At 42.2% G+C, this 19,017-nt stretch overlaps 1 protein-coding gene across 2 annotated transcripts; it reads right to left on the bottom strand.

Moving 5' to 3' along the window:
• Positions 1-8,700: 8,700 nt before the first annotated feature.
• LOC131554482 (C->U-editing enzyme APOBEC-1-like) lies at positions 8,701-17,405 on the bottom strand. Of its 2 annotated transcripts, none has more exons than XM_058799934.1 (4): positions 17,067-17,405; positions 11,187-11,587; positions 10,529-10,644; positions 8,701-9,404 (listed from the first exon to the last, which is right to left on the bottom strand). In XM_058799934.1, the coding sequence occupies exons 1-4, from the start codon at positions 17,087-17,089 to the stop codon at positions 9,396-9,398; spliced, it is 549 nt and encodes a 182-aa protein (XP_058655917.1). In that variant the 5' UTR covers positions 17,090-17,405; the 3' UTR covers positions 8,701-9,395. The 2 variants fall into 2 exon arrangements, with proteins under 2 accessions (XP_058655917.1, XP_058655916.1); XM_058799933.1 differs by having other exon boundaries at positions 8,701-8,997; positions 17,067-17,380.
• Between the last annotated feature and the right edge of the window lie 1,612 nt (positions 17,406-19,017).

The following is a 19,017-nucleotide window of genomic DNA, read 5'->3' as shown; positions in this document are numbered from 1 at the left end:
TACCTGGAAGTTGAACTTGATGGTTGTTTAAACCATTTTGTACACAAATCCTTGTTCAGTTTAGCACATTATGGTTGATTGTGTAAATACTCAAGTTTAAATTCCCTGATTTCAGCTGTACTGAATCTGCTTTTCCCTGACTAATCAAAGAGCAGAATCAAATGTCTTATCCCTTTAAATTTTCCAAACCACTTCTATGAGAACAGGCAAAGTTTGAGCCATTTTCTCATTGGTACTCATAATCTTGGCAATCCAGGCAAAAACATTTCCACAACTGACTTCCCATCTTTATTTAATCTGTAAGTTTCTAAAAAACTAAAAAAAAAAATCAGTGCCAAGGAAAAAAAAATCTGTACAGAAAAGAGGGTAACAAATACATACAGGGTGGCAACACAGCCCTGCCTGATTATACACATTTTATCTTCCATAGTGGCAAGCAACTTTGGCCCCATGACTTATTCATCCCTTCCCAGTTGAGGGTCTAGAGGAAAACAGTTGCAGGTGATCAAGGCAACTTATTTATTTTGTAAAAATCCACCAACAGGAAACTTAAGGATTTAGGAACCATAATTTTATTTGATAAAATATTTTTTATATAAAAATAATTAATTTTATTTTTCTTTTTTGTTTTTATGAATTATACATAATATAATAGATTTCTTTTACTATATACTTAGAATTAAGATACTAAAGGCATTTTTCTGCAGTTTAGCTTGTGAAGATGAGAAATTCTGAATTATACAGAGCAAAATTACGTTTTAACATGAAGAAAATAGTTTTCCACATCAACAGAGACATGATCAACTACTAGCACAGCCTTATTGCCCTGATTCTTTAAGAAGAATATTCTAGTTATTTATCACAATGAAAATAAAATAGATTAATACATTAGCTAACTAAATTGCTCCATTCTTAAATGCTTTTGAGATCTCTTTTCACAGTAAAAGTTCTTTTGAATTTTGAATTCTTCTTGCCATACCAAGGTTAAAAAATTATGTTAATAGTTTGAAGCTGGACCCAAGACTCAAGATACAGTAATGTATTCAAAGATATAAAACAGAAATCCACATCTGTCTCCTATGTATCCTCGTGCCAACAATACACATTTGTCTCGACACTCCAGTTCTTTAGATACAACTACAGTGAATATCATGATTATTGAGAAATAGGCCTGCCTTTCACATAAATGTACTTACCTCTGGCACTGACAGCAGCCCTGGGTATTTCTGGATTTGTGCATTGCTTCCTGGAAGACTGGTGTGCCTTTATAAGTCTTACATTAGTTTCAGTTTCTATTCCTGAATCATAACACTGATCTTTGGGCCCTATTAATGCTGCTGATTAGCTGAGCATTTCCTAATGGTGACTTCTTCACATTTGTACTATCCAGCTGGCTGAAGCTGAAAGCAAGCCTCTGGCAGCAAAGAACTGCAAATGGGGGTGATCCCACTCAGAAAATGATCTGGCCTCGAGTACAAGATTTCCTTCAAGGTACCTAACAGGTGAGCCACTTTTTGAAGTGCAGACAGAAATTACATTTCTTTTTAAACTCTGGCTCCAGAACAGAAGAGCAAATCTTCTCTAGTCACCCCAATGTGATGAGAGAGAAAAACATCTACACAAATGGCACCAAGCCACACAGCTGTGGCATGGCACGTCACTTTTCTGACACCCAGATGCCACGAGGAAGTTGAGCAGAGGCCAGTGGAAAGAGAAAACAGAAGATATCGTGTGCAGCACCCACGAGCCTGTGGAACTGCAGCGGGTATGGTGGTCACTGCCATTTCCCTTGGGGGGACTTCTCCCGTGGCGTTCCAAGCACTGCACCCCCTTGAGCCTGAGTCCTCACAGAATCAAGCAGACACTCCACGTGTGTGACCTCTGAGCTGTGGTCACTGACTGGGCAGCCACTCTCAGGCTGACTCTAAGCAAGCTTCCCACCAGCCAGGAGAGTTTGGAAGTGGACACCGTGTTGTGCGGGAACATCAAGATATTTTTGAAATATCTCAGCTGAGAAGATCTCTGTGCTCATGTGGACACTGAGAGCAAGACCTGAGCCACCTGCGGAGTATCTGCAGAAGCTATTGGTCATGATATCAGTTCACTGATGCAAATAGAGCAGGCATCTTCCAGTGCCCTGAGAAATCTGCTCAGCATTATGAACTGGGCATCACCTCACTGTGATCACCTTACTGTGATTCTGTAACTCTCACAAGATGCAGCAAAATAATATTTCCCATTTAACCTGAAAAATTACTGAAACCATGCTGGTTTCTAGTGAGAAGCTTTCCTCTGACACACCCAAAACTAGCTTGCAGAGGAAAGGGATTACAAAAGAATGCCTTAGGTAATGTCAGTATCTGTCACTCACATTTTTTTCTGGTTTTGTGACAAAATTATTTTTGGCCTGATGCACAATGTAGAGATTGCCTTCCTTGGTGCCAAGTTGGATGTGGGATTTTAAAGCTAAGGGAGTGATTTATTTGTATTCTCTGCAGCAAGCTCTCAGTATTCTGTTGTTAAAAAGTGTTCGGTTTTCCACCAGGGCAGAGAACAAGCTGGAAGCGTACACGAATGTGAAGCTCAGAGGGGGTGGGGATTCAGGCACTGGCAGGACTCTCTGCCAAGGAGAAGAGTGGTTGTGGCAGGCATCAGGCAGTGCCAACACTGAGTCTGCCCTTGAGGCCTCTTCTGCTGCAAGGTCACTCCTCCCTTGTCAGCACAGAACTGTTCCCTGGTGGTTGCACTATTTCCTACCACAGAAGAGTGAAGGGGAGCAACTCAAACACTCAAGAGATTGCTGAAACAAAACCATGATTGGCTAATATGGTTTTGAGTTCATGGGTGTGATCCTCGTTGAGAGAGGAAAGCTTGGTGCTGCAAAACTCCCTTCACTGCCCCATCCTTACAGTACATATTTACAAATAAGCAGGGGTGAATTAGGCTTAGAGATGATTAGTCTGATTAGTCTGCAAAGACTCTCTTGATTAGCAGCAGTAGTTCCTGACAGAAAACCAGCAATGTGCCACAGAAAGTGGAGAAGGAAAATGTCCAAGCAAGGAACCAGCAATGCAACACTTTCAGGTGTTTCCAGGAAGCTGAATGTGCTGTATGAGATGGTGGAAAGCCAAAATGAAAAAATTATTGGAAATATTGCTCTGTTAGCCAAATGTGAGAAGACTAATCCCATCCCAATTTAGTAGCTGCTTCAGCCCAAATAAAATCAGGAAGATGAGGCTGCCACATGAGTGAATTTTCATACTTCTAGAAGAACTTGCACATTCTGTTTGCGGGCACTAGGCTTCAGTGAGTCAAGAGGAGAATGAAGACCTTCATAAGGATCATACAACTAGGTGGGACACCTGTTCTTTGATTTTTATGAGCAACCAGCAGCAATCCAGTATCCCTTTAAATTGCTACATGCCTGTGGCAAGGGTTATCTATATAAGTGGAGTCTTGTATTACTCAAACAATTGTGGTAAAAAATTTTATTCTACTTCTCATGCAGTCAATAATGTCCCCTTACAGAAACTGCTTAAGGTAATGTAAGAGATGAATGCAGAGGTGGTTTGCGATGCTGAGCTATTGGTAACATCTGAATATATCTCAACCACTCCAGGAAAAGGTTTTTTAAAATAACCATCACTCTCATTTGTATGCCCTGTGAACCTGAATGCATTTTGGAGGAACATACATGGCAAAAGGTACATAGAATGGTGGACAGACACTTATTCATGCCTCCTTTAAACACCAGGTTCCTTAGACCTTCATGAGAATATTCCCCTTGATGGTAGTAGAGACATGCCATATATATATGATGAGATTCAGCAGGGAAAATAACCTAAAAGCATCACAGTTTGTTCAGAACATTTTACAAAGGGCCTCCAGGATGCACACAGGGTGACAGAGAGGAGGACAGAGCATCAGGGAGCTAGGTCCCCTCAGATGTCTCCCAGGAAAGAGATTGTAGCAAAACAGGTCTGCAGCATGACTATTACACTCCCTTTTCTCGAGCATCTTTTAGCTAATCTGACACTCAAAACCCAAGACGTGCATCTGATAACAAATTTGGGCTGAGACAGAGTCCTAGAAATGGAAACATATGGAAGAAATTTAGGAAGATGGACAGGTTAGAGGAGAAAGAGGAGCACAGAAGGAAAGTTAAATCTGACATCAAAGAAGACAAAAAGGGACAAGGCTTGAGTCAGCTAAAATCCTAATTTGCAAATCTCTGAGGATTTTATCGGTGCCTATTCTCTACCTGGATGATGTATTGGAAAGAGGTGACAATCACCAAGTGGAAGTCTGGAAGCAAAGAGAAAGGTTAAATTTAAATGTGACAAAATCCTGGGGCTTATGCCACAGAGGCTTAGGTCTCAGCCTCCACTAACAGGCTGCCTCCTGGACTTAATTTGAAATGGTAAATCCTGTGTTAGTTCAAGTGTTCTGCTGCTGACACATTTGACAGTAAAAGGAAAATCCACTGTGTGTTTACTTGGATTTAATGGAGTTTTCTCAGTAGGTATCTAAATTTTTTTATGGAAAGAAAAACCACACAGAGCCTTTTGAGATTTATTCTGTGACCTCCACATTTAAAGAAGGCTAAAATGTGTTTATGTATGAACCTATGAGTTCACACTCATGAAGATACTTACAGATATTTACAGATATGTGTATGCACAATAATGCAATAATGCATATAAAAACAAGCTTGTAGATACACAAATCCACCTCCTTGGCAGCATATTACTTTGCAACTCTGATAAGCACACCCATCCATGACTCTTTTATCTCTCCCTGTACCTTTGCTTTCATTTCTTCTGCAGCCTGCAGAGTCACCACACTTTGCTGAGATTCTTGCTCAGCCTCCATGTGCGGAAACCAAAACATAAGAGATTAAGATAACTGGTGGCACCCTGCCACTGCTGGGTGAGCTTTATGAGGCTGACTCTGATCAGTGAGGTGACAGGCAGCCAGCCACAAGGATGCGCAGGCAGAGCTCTGACGCAGGCAAAGTGAAAAATAATTGGCTGGTGGGAAGGGCTTATCTGCATGCCTACTCGGGTAACAAAACATCCTGATATCCTTGTAATGGAATTCTTTCACAGCTGGTGAGGTTGTAGAAATTTCCCAGCTCATTACAGATACTTCATGAGGAGTCAGTGTGAAAAGAAAAAGCTGCAAGTAAACGTATCTTGTTTTATTTATCTATTTTGGAAAGCTTTTCTACTCTAAGCAGTCCTTCTACAGTCTTCTCACACTACTTTGTGTCACAGCAGTTCTATATATTTATCTTTATTTTGCTTCCTTTCTGTGTCTTTGTTTCAAGGCACACACTCTGTCAAAGCACAAAGCAGAACAAGTACCCCAGACCCTGTGGGGATTAGTGCCCATGCCCTGCTTGAGAGCCTGAGTCAGTCACCACACAACCACCAGAGTTTTAAATATGAGGGGGACAACATAACCAGGTGGATTTCACTTGAGAGAAGCAATGATTTTCTATGGCTTGTACCAAGGAGAGTGTTCAGAGCAGCTTTAGGAACTTGCAGCTCTGAGACTTTCTTTTCCAAGCACTCAGGGATAGCTGAATGACAACAATATATGGTTAAACTCTCTCCAAAATTCACCTGGAAAGTGTAGCTGTCATGGGAGGCAAAACCTCCATCAAAAGCAGAAAATATCTACCAGGACCAGGCATTGCAACCATTGGGCACCATCAAGGATGGAGTTAATTTTCTTCATTCCGGACCATATCAGTTCCTGGGCAGTGTGTCAGTGGAAGCCGCAAGTGAGGGTGGTCAAGATAACCATAATAATAGTTTTGTTCTTTTTTTATTGTGAAAACAACTTGGGGTTCTTTGCTCGTGACCTTGGAATGTCACAAGCTTGCTTTGAACAAAAGCTGGTTGTGATGTGAACGGGCTGAGCCTGGCAAGACAAAGCCAACAGGACAGTGTAAACAAGGACTAAGGAAAATGAGCCTTGGCACAGGCAACCACCATCAACAACCACCCCCAAAGCTGCTGAGAAGATTACACTCTGATACCGTTTGTTTGGCAGCCTGTGCCAGCAGATTGGAGACTGAAAGGGAAACACTTGGTGCACTTTATACATTTTGTTCAGCAGTTTCACATCATCTGTGTTTCTCTTTCCCAGCCCCCCATAGCGACTTGTGTGATCAGTTTTCCCTGCCTCTTTAAAAACATCTTAAAAGCACAAGGAGTTTCCAGTGGATATATCTAGTGGCCCACTTCCAGGATGGACTTGCAAATAAGAATAATTACTTCTTTTAGCTATCTGAGTGGAGATGCTGAAATGCTATGACCATAGGTACTGTAATTATCATTCCACAGTCACACCTCTTGGTGGATGGGGGATTTGCTTCTGTTGAACAGGGCATCTGTGGATTTTTGAAGCTGCATTTTAAAATCAAGTACTGCTCTTGCTTACATGTCAGAGCTCCCACTGAAACAGTGGGAAATCCTCTAGGTTAGCACAGTCTTTCTAATGGAGATGTGTTTCAGTGATTAAGGATGAGACATTATTACAGCAAGAACTGACACTTACTGTGATTAGTAGATCAGTTTAAAACAGTGACAAGTGTTTACTTACATGGCTAACTATAAGATTTTGGAATGTTCTGCTCCAGTAAACTGTGGATACTGATGGCAGGACAGGGTGAAAGTAGGTCCATATACGGACACTGAAGGTGAGATGCAGGGTTCCCAAATGCAGTCATTGTGTGTATTGAGCTAGTGGGACAGATAATGAAAAGTCACAGCTGGTGGCCAGGATTGCCTGCTCTCTGTGAAAAACAGTCCCTCTGTCACTGCTAGATACAGTGTCTGCACTGTGCTTTCTGCCCCAGTGAGGCATTTTCTGTGGTTTTAAGTTCACTTCTGTTCCTCTTGAATCATGAGGTAGGAAACAAGGCTATCTGAGAGGACAGCAGGTCTCCAGAGACGCTCCTTTTGGCATCCTGCCCGTCTCTTGCCTGATGATGGGCCCTGGGACCCCAACACAGAAGACCGCAGCTGAGGGGATGATAATTCAGAGACAACTTTGAACTGGTTCAAGAGTGGCTGCCCCAGATGGATGAGCACAAATCTATGGAGCCTGAATCCATATGGGATTCATCCCAAGGCACTGAATGAGCTGACCGATATCATTGCAGGACCTTGCATTGTTTTTCAATAGCCTTGGGAGTTGGGAAAGGTTCCAGGCCAAGTGGAAGATGACAGTGCTGCGCCAATGTTTCAAGAATGGTAAGAAGGAAGACCCTGGTGATTACATCCTGTCAGTCTCACTTCAGTGCCTGGTAAAGTTATGGAGGTTATTCTGAGAGACAATTATCAGGTCCTGAGAGGGATGTCTCGACCACCTCCTCTGAGGCAGCCAACATTTGGAATAGCCTTGGGCTAAATTAAGGCAAAACAACACCAAGCCATCAATTAGAAAGTTTTATTTATAGGCTGCAGCAATTAAAACTGTATGATCGGTTTAACAGTCTGTAGCAGCAATAATTCAAACCTTTTTGAACAGCCTGAATTTCTGCAGATTTAAGCTTTCTGAAGAACATGTGGCAACAGCCATCTCTGGGCAGCCTGTGGCAGCAGTGACTTGAACTTTTAAGCAGAGGGAGAAAGGAAGAAGGAAAGATAGAAAAAAATAGAGGTAGTGAAAAACGGACCTGGCCTTGTCCAGATTCTAAATACAGAAAGGTGAATACATGTTTCACCAAAAGAATGATATCATATTGCTGATAGCACTACTGAGGCTCAAGGATCCTGGTTCAGGCCTCAGCACCTTACCTCCAGGGTAAAATGTCCAGGATACAGCGAGATAAGTCCAGAGGGCTCTGGGTGAGCAGCTAGCTGATGGCTCAAAAAATTACAGCCAAAGGGTTTACATCAGGCTGGGACCTGCCACCACTGGGGCTCCCTGGGGCTCATTTTTACAGCCAGTGATCTTCAACATTCTTATAAATCATCTGAATGGGGGAACCAAATGTAGGAACCAAAATTCAGTAATCTTGCCGATGATACTAAACTAGGAGGGTCTGTGGATTCCCTTGAGGGTAAAGAGGCCCTGCAGAGAGATCTGGATACTGAAGAGCTGAGCAGTCACCAATTGTATGAAATATTACAAGAGCAAGTGCTGCATTCTCCACTTGGGACCAGGTAATCCTGAAATTTATGTAATCCTGAGACCACGGATCAGTGATAGGACTGTTGTAAATGGAATGAAGCTGCATTAGTGGATGTTCAGCCTGGACATTAGGAAAAGATTCTTCACTGATACCAGAAACGAAGCCCACTTAAATTTTTAAGAGTTTTAGTAAATGATAATAGCGATAATCACAAAGCAAAACTTACAGCACACGCTGGGTGCATGGCCACAGCCAAGCACACCCACCTCTTCTGTCTGCAGACTTCTATACTGATACAGTGGTGTTACCCCCTCAGAAGATTTTGCAGATTTATTTTGGGCTGGTTGACTTCAATCTTGCTTCAGATTTTTGCAGCGTTTGCACAATTCAATAGCTGCAGTCTAGGGTGCTCTTCTGATGCCATCTTAAGCTTGGAACTCTTCCTTTATGGTCTTCTGCTTTTCACTTATGCTATCTTAGATATACATTTTGCAATAATAATCATATCTTAAAGACACCTTTTGCAAGCCCACTTCCATCTTTTAAAAGCCTTTTACGTTAAAAGCCTTATTTCTCCTTTTACGTTCCCACAAGCACTTACAAATTTTACCACACTTAAAAGCAATTTGAGACTTACACTAATTATCTTAAAACAATTACAATTTTATAATTAAACTAAACAAATTATAGTGAAAACCAACTACTACATAAATGTTTATAACATGGATGAAGATTTTAGTCATGTTGTTTAGTTTTAGGTAGTCATGGGAGGAGAAGGACTTGATGATCTTTTGGCTCCCTTTCAACTTGAGATATTCTGTGATTCTTTGATTCTACAAATGAAGATCCTGAAATGGAAATAGAAGTATGACATTTACGTCCTCCAATTGCACTTTGAACCTGCTGTGATTTGAAATGGACATGGCAGAATCAGGCTATTAGTTGTAGTAGCCCAAGATGTTACTTTTCCATGTATGCCATATAAAATGGATTTCCCAAACAACAAATGACCCACATAGCCACAGATTTCTTTCACTCACATTCACTGAAAATAGCATTTGTCAGAAAATTCTAATGCATTGAAATCAAAATGCTGAAGCACTTATATTAGTTTTGCTAGATTTTTTTAAAAATACAGTCCTTCGCAGCCAAGGACGTGGACCTGTTCATCCAAGCAAAGTGTCCTGTCTCCAGGGCCACAAACTTGCAGCACTCTTGCTGAACACACCTTTCTCTCTCCTGCCCTTCAGGAGGCCTGCCACAAAACACAAGCAAAGACTGAATTTTCCCAGGGTGCAGGTGTTGTGTTTTGAACAGCTTTTTTCACCTCACAGAGACTGTACCCTTCCAACCAGTCACAGAAGTTACTGAATGGCATCTGGCAGGGACTTTAGTGAAGTATGCAGGGGCCCTGTAACTGGGGGGAGTCAGACCACTGCAGACATTGAGAGAAAGGGGCCGAGTGGCACCATTTGGCAAACTGAAACCCATGCTCAGGTCCAGGTTAAAAAGGAATCTGGTGGAGGGTTTCTGAGGTGAGACTGGAACTGGAGATAAAAATCAAGGAATTTCCCACCCTGGAACCCAAAGGAGAAAAACTGCATAGCTTTTCCTTCATAATATTGTTGCCTTTTCCAACCTAAAAACGAAATCTGAGATAATTTTAGTATAGGAGGTAAGATAAAAAAGTGGATTTTTATTTGGAGGCCTCCAGGGGCAGTTATGGAGAATGTCCACAAAAGCCCCGCCACACAGGGTGAATATAGTTTTGATTGGTTTTAGGAAATCAGCATAATTGATAAAAAGCCCCAGTTAGGAGGACAAGTGGTAATGCACCTCTCCCCCAGGTCAAGCTCCTTCTCTGGAGCTGTCCCTTGGTACTAGCTGTATTTGTTTATGAAAATGTGTCTCAAAGACTTTGCTCTCAACCTTGGATCCCAGGAAGAACCAAGATAGGATACAGGCCTTGTACCCCTGGGGCTTGGAGCTCTGGAATTTGTTTTGTCTCCCTGCCCAGGGAAAGGGCACAGAAAAGTACTGAGAAAACTAGCTAGAATACAATAATAGGCTACAGAGCTCCAAATCTATGTGCGAAGAATACAGAGAACATATAAAAGAAAAAAAGGCAAAACCCAAGATGGCATCAATATGATGGAAAAATATCCATAGTGCTTCTCTCCCAGTGGGACAAGATAGTTCCCATGATTTTAGTACATTCCTTTTCTCAAAAGCCAAAAGCCTCAAGGGTCTAGCTGAACTCTTTACAGTCCAGCTAGAGCTACATGTGAACAAGGGCTTCTTTCCTGCTCTTTACAGCTCAGTTGCCCCAGAGTGCAGATCATTTCATGTGATCCCCTCTGTCTCTCAGAGTGTACTGACCTGAAGGATGTCTTCGAGCTTTACACGATTCCTCTGTATCTCTGATTGAAACCTCTTGGGCGAGAAATCACAGTGGACACCTCGCTGTATGAAGGTCTCCCGACAGTAATCATAGTCTGGAGAAATAGAAGCAAGATAATTAACCTGAGTTTATTCAGATACCAGAGAAGCTCAGGAAGCAAGACTTCTTAAGCACTTCCTTGTGTCCATATCACAGAGACAGCTTGGCCATGGATAGGTCAGCTGATGGATGCTGTCCTCTCCATTTTTGGAACCAATATCATTCACTCTGGGCATTTTTTTCCCCTCCCTTAACTGCAAAGGAGCTCTTCAGCCAGCCTTGTCCCAGCAACTGCATTTAGGACAAGGGAGAAGGACCATATCCCCCATTCCCTCAGGAGTGACATAAGGATGGTATCTCTAAACAAAAGAGAATTTTCATAGATATCTGGTTGCTAAGGGTCCTGCCCCTCTTCTCCTGCACTACTTAAACCCCTTTTTTGGGATGTGACTCTCATTCATTGCATGGTGATGGTTGTGCCCCCAAAGAAGCTGAGTAGATGTGGGGCACCATAGAAGCAAGCCCATACCCAATTCACCATGCACAAAGTTCACCAGCTCACCCCTCCCCAGTCCCACAAAGCATGGGAAACCTTGCCTTTGGCGTCCATGGCTTTAATGGTCACTTTCTCCGAGCGGTTAAGTTCCCTGAGGGCCTGGCAGTTTATTGGATAGTTTACGTAGTACAGCCGTGCCACGTGTATGCAGATGTTCACGCTGGTCTGCTCCTCCAGGAAATCCCGAATTACATCACAGCACTCCCAGCAGGGGCTATAGGACAGGTACCAGGTCATGTCACAGATATTGTAGCATCTTGGCTCAAAGATTTCCTCCAGGAAGTACTGTTCTGCATGGCAATTGTTGTAATCGTCATTTCTGACCCAGTGCCGCCAAGATCTGACGCCCCCACGCCACTCCAGCTCGCACAGTAGGTATGTCTCCTTTGGATACTCCCGGGGATCAAAGTGTTTTCTTAATGCTCTCTTAGAGATATACATGCTGGAACAGAAGAGAAAATTCCAGGAATCACTGGTTACAGCTTTGTTTTCACTAGTACTCCATTAAAAAGGGGGACGGTGGAGGAAATCAGAGGAGAACTGAGAAGGGCAAAGTACGAGAACAGCAACGCAAGGAAAACGGAGAGGCAATAACCAGGCAGGGTAAAGGAACTAAAGGAACCAAACTTCGAACTGTTAATCCTCCCCTCCTCCACAGCTGCAAGCAGAACTTTCACTGCCTTCCCCCTCCCCATGCCTGTCCTCTTCCCCATCAGTAGGAGTATTTCTAAAACCTCTCTATATTTTTTTTGTGTCAGACATTTTTACAAGGCTCCTATGTAGCTCTTTTCAATGTAGGGAGCTGTTGTGAATTTCATAAAAACTAATACCAAAAAAAAAATGCACTGGTCCACTATGATGCTGAATATTTTTCCTTATTGGATTCTCTTGCTGTTTGTACTTTCATAAGGATTAGCACAGTCAGCACCATCCTGCTTGAGAGAAGAGGAAATAAGGGCTTTATGCAAAAAGATGCAACTCCCAGGATGGATATTTTCTGAGTTCAGAAAGGACTTCTAAATACTGCTAGTTAAGGATCTATGCAAAAACTGCCAGTAGTCTTCAATATATCTTTTATGCTCAGTAATTATCCATAATGCATAAACGATGAAGCCTCCAGAGGCACTATGTAGCCTTTGTACAATTGCCTAATATAGAGATATATATGAGAATGCACCTCAGATATATGTTTTTCCACATTAGAATAATTCAGAGTAAATACAGTATGCAACTGATCAGATTCCAAAGAGAGAAGCAACAAGCCTGTAAATTGATTTATAGATTAGTACTCATTAGTAACAAAAACCCACAAACAAGCCAAAACCCAAACCAAACCAACAAACAAAAAGCACAACAAAAAAAGTTGCAAAACCCCCCAGTCTGAGCCACGGACAAATGAAATCTTGCAGAAAAAGTAACTGTCACATATTCTCTATCTGCAGGACTTATCACCTATGCAAAAAAGTATCTCATTTATCTGAGTCAGTCAGAAGCCTTTGTCTCCTTACCCTGTCTCCTTCCTCATCCCAGCCTCCTGCACACTAAAATACATACGCACAGGAACCAGTTTGTAAACCACAGGGTGTGTCTCTCTCAATCTTCTCCACGTAAACTCCATTTATTTCAACCAAAGAAACCACACATGCAGATTTATTTATCAGACTTTCTATTGAATTTATGTAAATGTAAATGTAAATGTAACCAAATGTTTAATTATGGTACAGGAGTAACTATTTTATTATGCCTAATTCCTTTAGTCGCTTGTTAAAAAAAAACACTAAGAGGGACAAACTGAAGCACAGACTCAAATTTTATGCTTTCTCGTTTAAGGTATTTAAAGAGATGCTTTTTTTCTATTTATATTATGTTATTTGGAAGTTAACATCTTTTAGCTTAAATTTCTGTAAAACTCAATTTTTAGGGAACATATTGTAGTAGGACAGGGACTGGCGGTCGGAAGATCGTGCCAATGTGACGGAGAGCGGTAGGACTTCTTTTTCCCTAATCCCCTGAGATAAGAGATCACGCCAGGAATGTCACCAGGAATGCAGCCCCCCTAACAATGCTGGTAACTTTCCACTCCTGGTAACTTTCCACTCCTTACTAACCACAGATAGTTCTGCAGACCCCCTCTGACATAGAGAAGCCCCTTAGACTACAAAACCCCACGAGATGAGACAATAAAGGCCTTTGACCATCTACCACATTAGTATCTGCGTGTTCCTTGGCCTGAGTGACCCTGGTGAGTTTGGGTCGCCATGCTGCTCCTCGAAACCAGGTCGCTTTGCCTTATATCAGAAGGCAACAACATATACATAATATAATTATATCATATGTTCACAATAAATATATAAAATATGTGACTGGTTGAAATTCACCAAACAAAATTCATTAAACTCCCAATATTCAAGCAAAGTTCAGTTAATCTAATTTTTACAGAAGATAACTTTAAGGTTTTGGAAAGCAATGTCACAACAGATTATAGAGATTTAATTAATTCAAAGGTACCTGTAGATGTTCCCATCTGATTATAACACACAAGTTAAAACTTCCAAGTCTTACTTAAGTAGGTTTTAAGCACCCTCTTGCCTGTGTTTTGACCATAAAATACTGCACACTCTGAACAAGCTATTGCAACGGGTGTCCTGTGTTCAGGGACATAAAGCTATTTCTTTAGAACAATCTTGAAATACACTAATCTTCAAGATACAGACACCTTAGGGATGTGTTGAGCCGAGTGAAATTTATGGTGTAATCGGCTTAGTAAAATATGACCAAAAGTCTGCATTCTTATTAATATTTGCTACAGCTATTACTTGCTATTTTTAAATAGTAGATTAATGAAAATTTAAACAACACTACCAGAAGGACAAATGAGAAATTTTAAAACTGTGATAAAACACTCACACACTACAGAATATATACAGAAAGGCAGTATGCATTTTTCTCCCCAAGTCAGATAAGAGAATATTTACATTGTGAGTTTACAGATACACTGCCCCAATTCATGCAATCACCTCGACTCTTTTTTAAAGTGCCTGTAGTCATCACCAAGTGTTCAGCATTGTCATGCATGGTACACACATACACATAGAGCCTAACTCAAAAAAAATCAGTCACGTAACAGCTATTGATACAAATATGAGATAAAATTAATAGTTAGCAAATAATTAAAGCTATAAAGAAGAAAACATTATAATTTTTCTTTCTAAATCAGGTCCATCAATCTCATAGAGGTGAACTTGTAATCCTTTCAGAATTTGAGAGCTGCAGAGAAATGCACTGTAAAGTATGACTAATAATATGAAAAATGGACTGTACTCCAAAATGTTTAGAGGAATTAGGGCAGAAAATGACAGAGGGATGACAGCAACATAACCATCTCCTAGGCTTTTCTTTTTTATTAATATGCAGCTGCTATGTAAACATACATTAAACCTTGAAGATGTATTGACTGATTACAAAATACATTTTAAAATGTGGTAACTCTATATTTCCTATTGTATGGTCCCACCATCCACAACTTGAACAGGAATGCGATGAGGTTATTCTAAAATTCACAAAACAGCTCCTAATACGAATGTCTTACGAAAACTGTGTAATAAGCCACATCATCATAGATATTTAATAATTTTCCTTCCTTCCTCTAACACTTTCTATTAGAAATGATTTAAAACTCTGCTCATTGCACGATAATAACAGTAATAATGACAATGTCTAAAAATACATGAGCGTAAATTTGTCAAAACTTCTCTAATCCACATTTTTTTGTCCCTTGCTAATGCTTTGCACAACCGAGGCACTTCTTTACCAAGTGCATTCTGTGAAATACAAAGCTGTGTTTCGTGTCAGGTACCTACAGGCAATGTGTGTATTTCTGATTGTAATATTTATGGAAACCGACCATGGGACAGTTAAAAAGACGAATTCTAATAATAACTGAGGAAAGTAAAGCATGGAAGAAGGCCTTTGAACCTATCCTTTGTACTCAATTAACCTTAGTTGATTTAGGAGCATTTGAATTAATGCATTAAGAATGTTGCTCTTTGCTTGTAGCTAAGCCTTAAAGAGTTTTCCTATAATAACCTTTTGAAGTATAATTTTATAATATTGCTTGTAGTAAGTATCTTTGAAACTACAGCTTTAGAATATATTAAAAGGAAACATGCTTATCTCACACCTTAACAAAACAGGAAAAGCAGCCTGAGAAAGGAAGATGAACATCAACTCAAAGATGAATAGTTTCGACCAAGGGAAGCTGGACATCACTGTTATGAGATTTATAGTCTGTAAGAAAGTCTGTAAGACAGCCTGTGGGAGAGTCTGTAGGAGTGACGGTGGTCGCGCACGGTCAGGAGGGACAGAGACGAGATCTCTTTGAAGCCAGGTCATGGAACTTGTAGTTTATTGCAAAGGGCGTGGGTGAAGGGCCCGCTGGGAGCTGCCAGCCGCAGCTCGGAGCAGGCCCGAGAGAAGAGAGACTTAAAGTGTAAGAGAGTTAAAGGTTTAAGAGCAGAGAGCATGTAGAAAGGAGGGGGTGAAGAAGTGCAGAGGTGAGCGCGAAAAGAGAAGAGGAAGAGAGCGAGGAAAGAGAGGAAGAAAAAGAAGTGCAGAAGAGAGCGAAGCTCCCGTTACAACACAATAAATCATCTTTAGTGTTATTCAGAATATTCAGATTCTCATCAACCAATCTACTACAGCATGCATATCCTATAACATTTCCATACAACTTACAAAAATCACTACATTACCATACTGTGTTACATTTTAAACCCTAAATCTTACTCTTTGGGCCCTGTCTGCCAAGCTGCAGGGTCTGCTCAGACCCTTGGACCTGCCTGCTTGCAGAGGGTCTTGTTTCTTCAAAAGGGGATTACCTTCAGCCGGCCACACCATTGTTTTCCTGTTATTCAGTAACTAAGGGATCTCAAAACTTGCTTTCATTTCAATCTCACTTATAGTTTCTATATTCTCAAAATCTTTTGCCAGGCAATCATATTTATAAGGCTTTCCTGTTCCATCCTCCCCAACAATAGTCCTTGCAATTAAAAGGTGGACCCACATCCGGGGAGCTGGACTTCACCAGATGGGATTTGTCCTTCTTCTTTCGGAAACCGGACCCCACCATCTGGGGATGCTCCTTTCTGGGATACATCCTGAGAAAAACTAAATCACAATAGTGTATAGAACTGTGATGTAAAAATAGGGAATAGAAACTGCTGAGAAGGGTTATGAGTACCCCTATAAATACCTGTAAGCCTCAACTATCGATGTGCAGTTGGAGGGAAAACTTCTCCTGCTGTACCCAGCACTGTATTGCTCATACTTTACCATATTAATTAATAAATTGATTGCTGCTTGAATATTGGCCTAGTCACGCTTCTCATTTATAACAATTCTTTACACTTCTTTACTTCTTTTCTTACTTGCATTAAAACTTCCCCCTCCCTGGAACAGAAAATTGTCTGAGACACTTCCAGCCCCTCTGGCAGCCCGGCGTCGGGGCCAGCCAGTTCCCGCCCAGCCCTGCCCAAACACCCCAACACTTCCCGGGGCTTTCCGCAGTGCCCGCTGCTCCTCACTGCTTTATGGCTCCCGGGACAGCTTCCAAGCCACCGGCAGCTTCCCCAGCAGGCTGGGAGCCCAGTGCAGCCCCTGGTGCACCGCAGTGACACAGGGGACCAAGGTCCCGCTCAGGGACCAGCGCTGCCCTCACCCTTTCCCAGCGCCCCCAGCACGGCCCGTCCCGAGCCCGCAGGGACACAAAGCTCTCGCTCCGTCCCTCCCTCCCTCCCTTCCCCTCCCGGGGCTGCACGGCCAGGGACGCCCTCGGGCCGCAGCAGCAGCAACAACACAGAGCTGAAGCTGGACTGCTTTCTTTCTTTCTTTCTTTTTTTTTTTTTTGTTTTAATTTCTTTTACCCTCTCATCCTTCTGCGGTACATGGCTTCTCCTTCGCGGCGGGCTCTGGCGGCGCTGTCCTCCCTGCTGTCCCTGCCCCAGCACAAGGCGCACCCCGGCTCCGCTGGCACAGGTGAGGGGGGAAAACGAGACCGGAGAACTTTGCCGGACCTCAGCTGGTGCCTGGGAAGGACGTATCCAAACACGCCTGCCCCCAGCAGGGCTCCCGCCTCCTTTCCTCCCGCCTTGGCTGGGCTGCGGGGGGCCTGAGGAGCTTCCAGTTACAAAATGTAATAATTCAACCATCTCTTTGAAGCCTGATTCTGAGTTTCAAATGGATGATAATGATTCCCTGGCAGGAAAACGTGATTTATTCTCCTGTGTAGGACGCTCCTTGCAGGGTCGCAGCTGTTCTGTGTGGCACACAGACCTTCCCTGAAACGCCTGTAGCTCAGCTCAGTGGAAAGCATGGCGCTCCTGCCTTGTGTGCTGCCAGATCTTGCTGCCACAACTTTGTGCTCACCAATACAACTCATGAGACACTTCGCTCACAAAGTGTCAGCAAAGCTTCGTCACCCCCCCTACCAAACCAACAGGGTTCCTCCCTTCTGGTCCTGAACAATGCTGCCTGAACACGGCGTGCCCAGCATCTGAAGGGGTCTTAGACTTACTTGTTGTCTACACTCCTATTTCTATTAATATTTTATTAAAACAGCTGTTGGTTAACTCATGTCTTGTCAGGCTTTGCTTTCTGATGAGAGGAATAGCGGATTCTTTACAAAGCTGTGAGTCTGCTGGTAGATAAAACTAGCACTGGGAGATAAAAGAAACAATGGGAAAGATTCCACTGATTGATGAACGTAAAAATGTATTTGCTTTTATAAATAAACTTTAGGTCGGCTGATAAATGAAATTAGACATTGAAACATGAAAGAAACAAGGGGGAAGAAAAACCCCTAAATTCCATATCAATTAAAATTTAAAAGGGAGTGTGATATATATGTTACGGAATAATCCGTGCCTGTGTAAAATATACATAAGTTGTGCTTGTACGAAAAATTCTTAAAGATTTAAAGCCACGAGGGGAAAGAGATTCCTTCACAAATTGTGAAATCACAGACAGCAGTGAAGAGCAAAAAACCTAATTAGCAAACTAAAAGACCTGGCTCCGTGGAGATGGGCCCTTTCCCGGGACAGTCCAGAGACACCCAAGCGATGAATACTCGATAAGTATCTATGATCAGGATAGTCAGATTCATCAAGGTTGTGCATCCCAATGCCAGGTTCCTGTAACTCGACAATCTTCATTCTTCACTTCCCAGAAATGGTTTAGCCCAGCCCAGCACAGCACAGAGAAAAGGAAACTACATGAATATGTGAAGCAAGAGAAGAATGGGAGAAACTCTGCCCGAGGCAGAAAAAACCGTATAAAAGCAGCCCAGCAGAGACAGCACTGGTGAACAGAGGGGATCCCAAGCAGCAGCGGTCGGATCTGTGTTCACCCAGCGCCGATCCCGGGCTCGACGCTGCCCCTTTGATTTGGGCTATCAGAGACCGAATCTCAGTCGTGAAATAAGAACCTTTTTTATTGATTATTGATTTGGCTTTATCATTTATTAGCTATAAATAGAGGGTTATACATTAGAGGGAAATCTTCAGTACCTCAGACAATGGGGAAAGAGAGAAGGGAAATGTGCCCAGGAAATTAGAATAAAAAGGGAAGCTATGTTCTCCAAAAATTTGAGAGACCCAAGGGGAAGGCCCCATGGCCTCTCCCTCTATTCAAATAAAGCAAAAGGACTCCTCTGTCTCATTTTTGGACATAAACCTCTGACGTTTGTGGATTAATTTTCCTAACACTGAGAAGCAGTATGTACCCTGCACCATCTCTCTTGCACATAAGTGATCCCGGCCAGGCCACTAAGATGCACACATCTTGGAATTGGATTTAGATTTGATCCTTGTGGGCCCC

Source organism: Ammospiza caudacuta, chromosome 2 (genome assembly GCF_027887145.1).
Source record: "Ammospiza caudacuta isolate bAmmCau1 chromosome 2, bAmmCau1.pri, whole genome shotgun sequence".
Classification (NCBI taxonomy): Eukaryota; Metazoa; Chordata; class Aves; order Passeriformes; family Passerellidae; genus Ammospiza; species Ammospiza caudacuta.
Note: the sequence above shows the minus strand (reverse complement) of the source record. Positions and strands in the feature narration are given on the sequence as shown.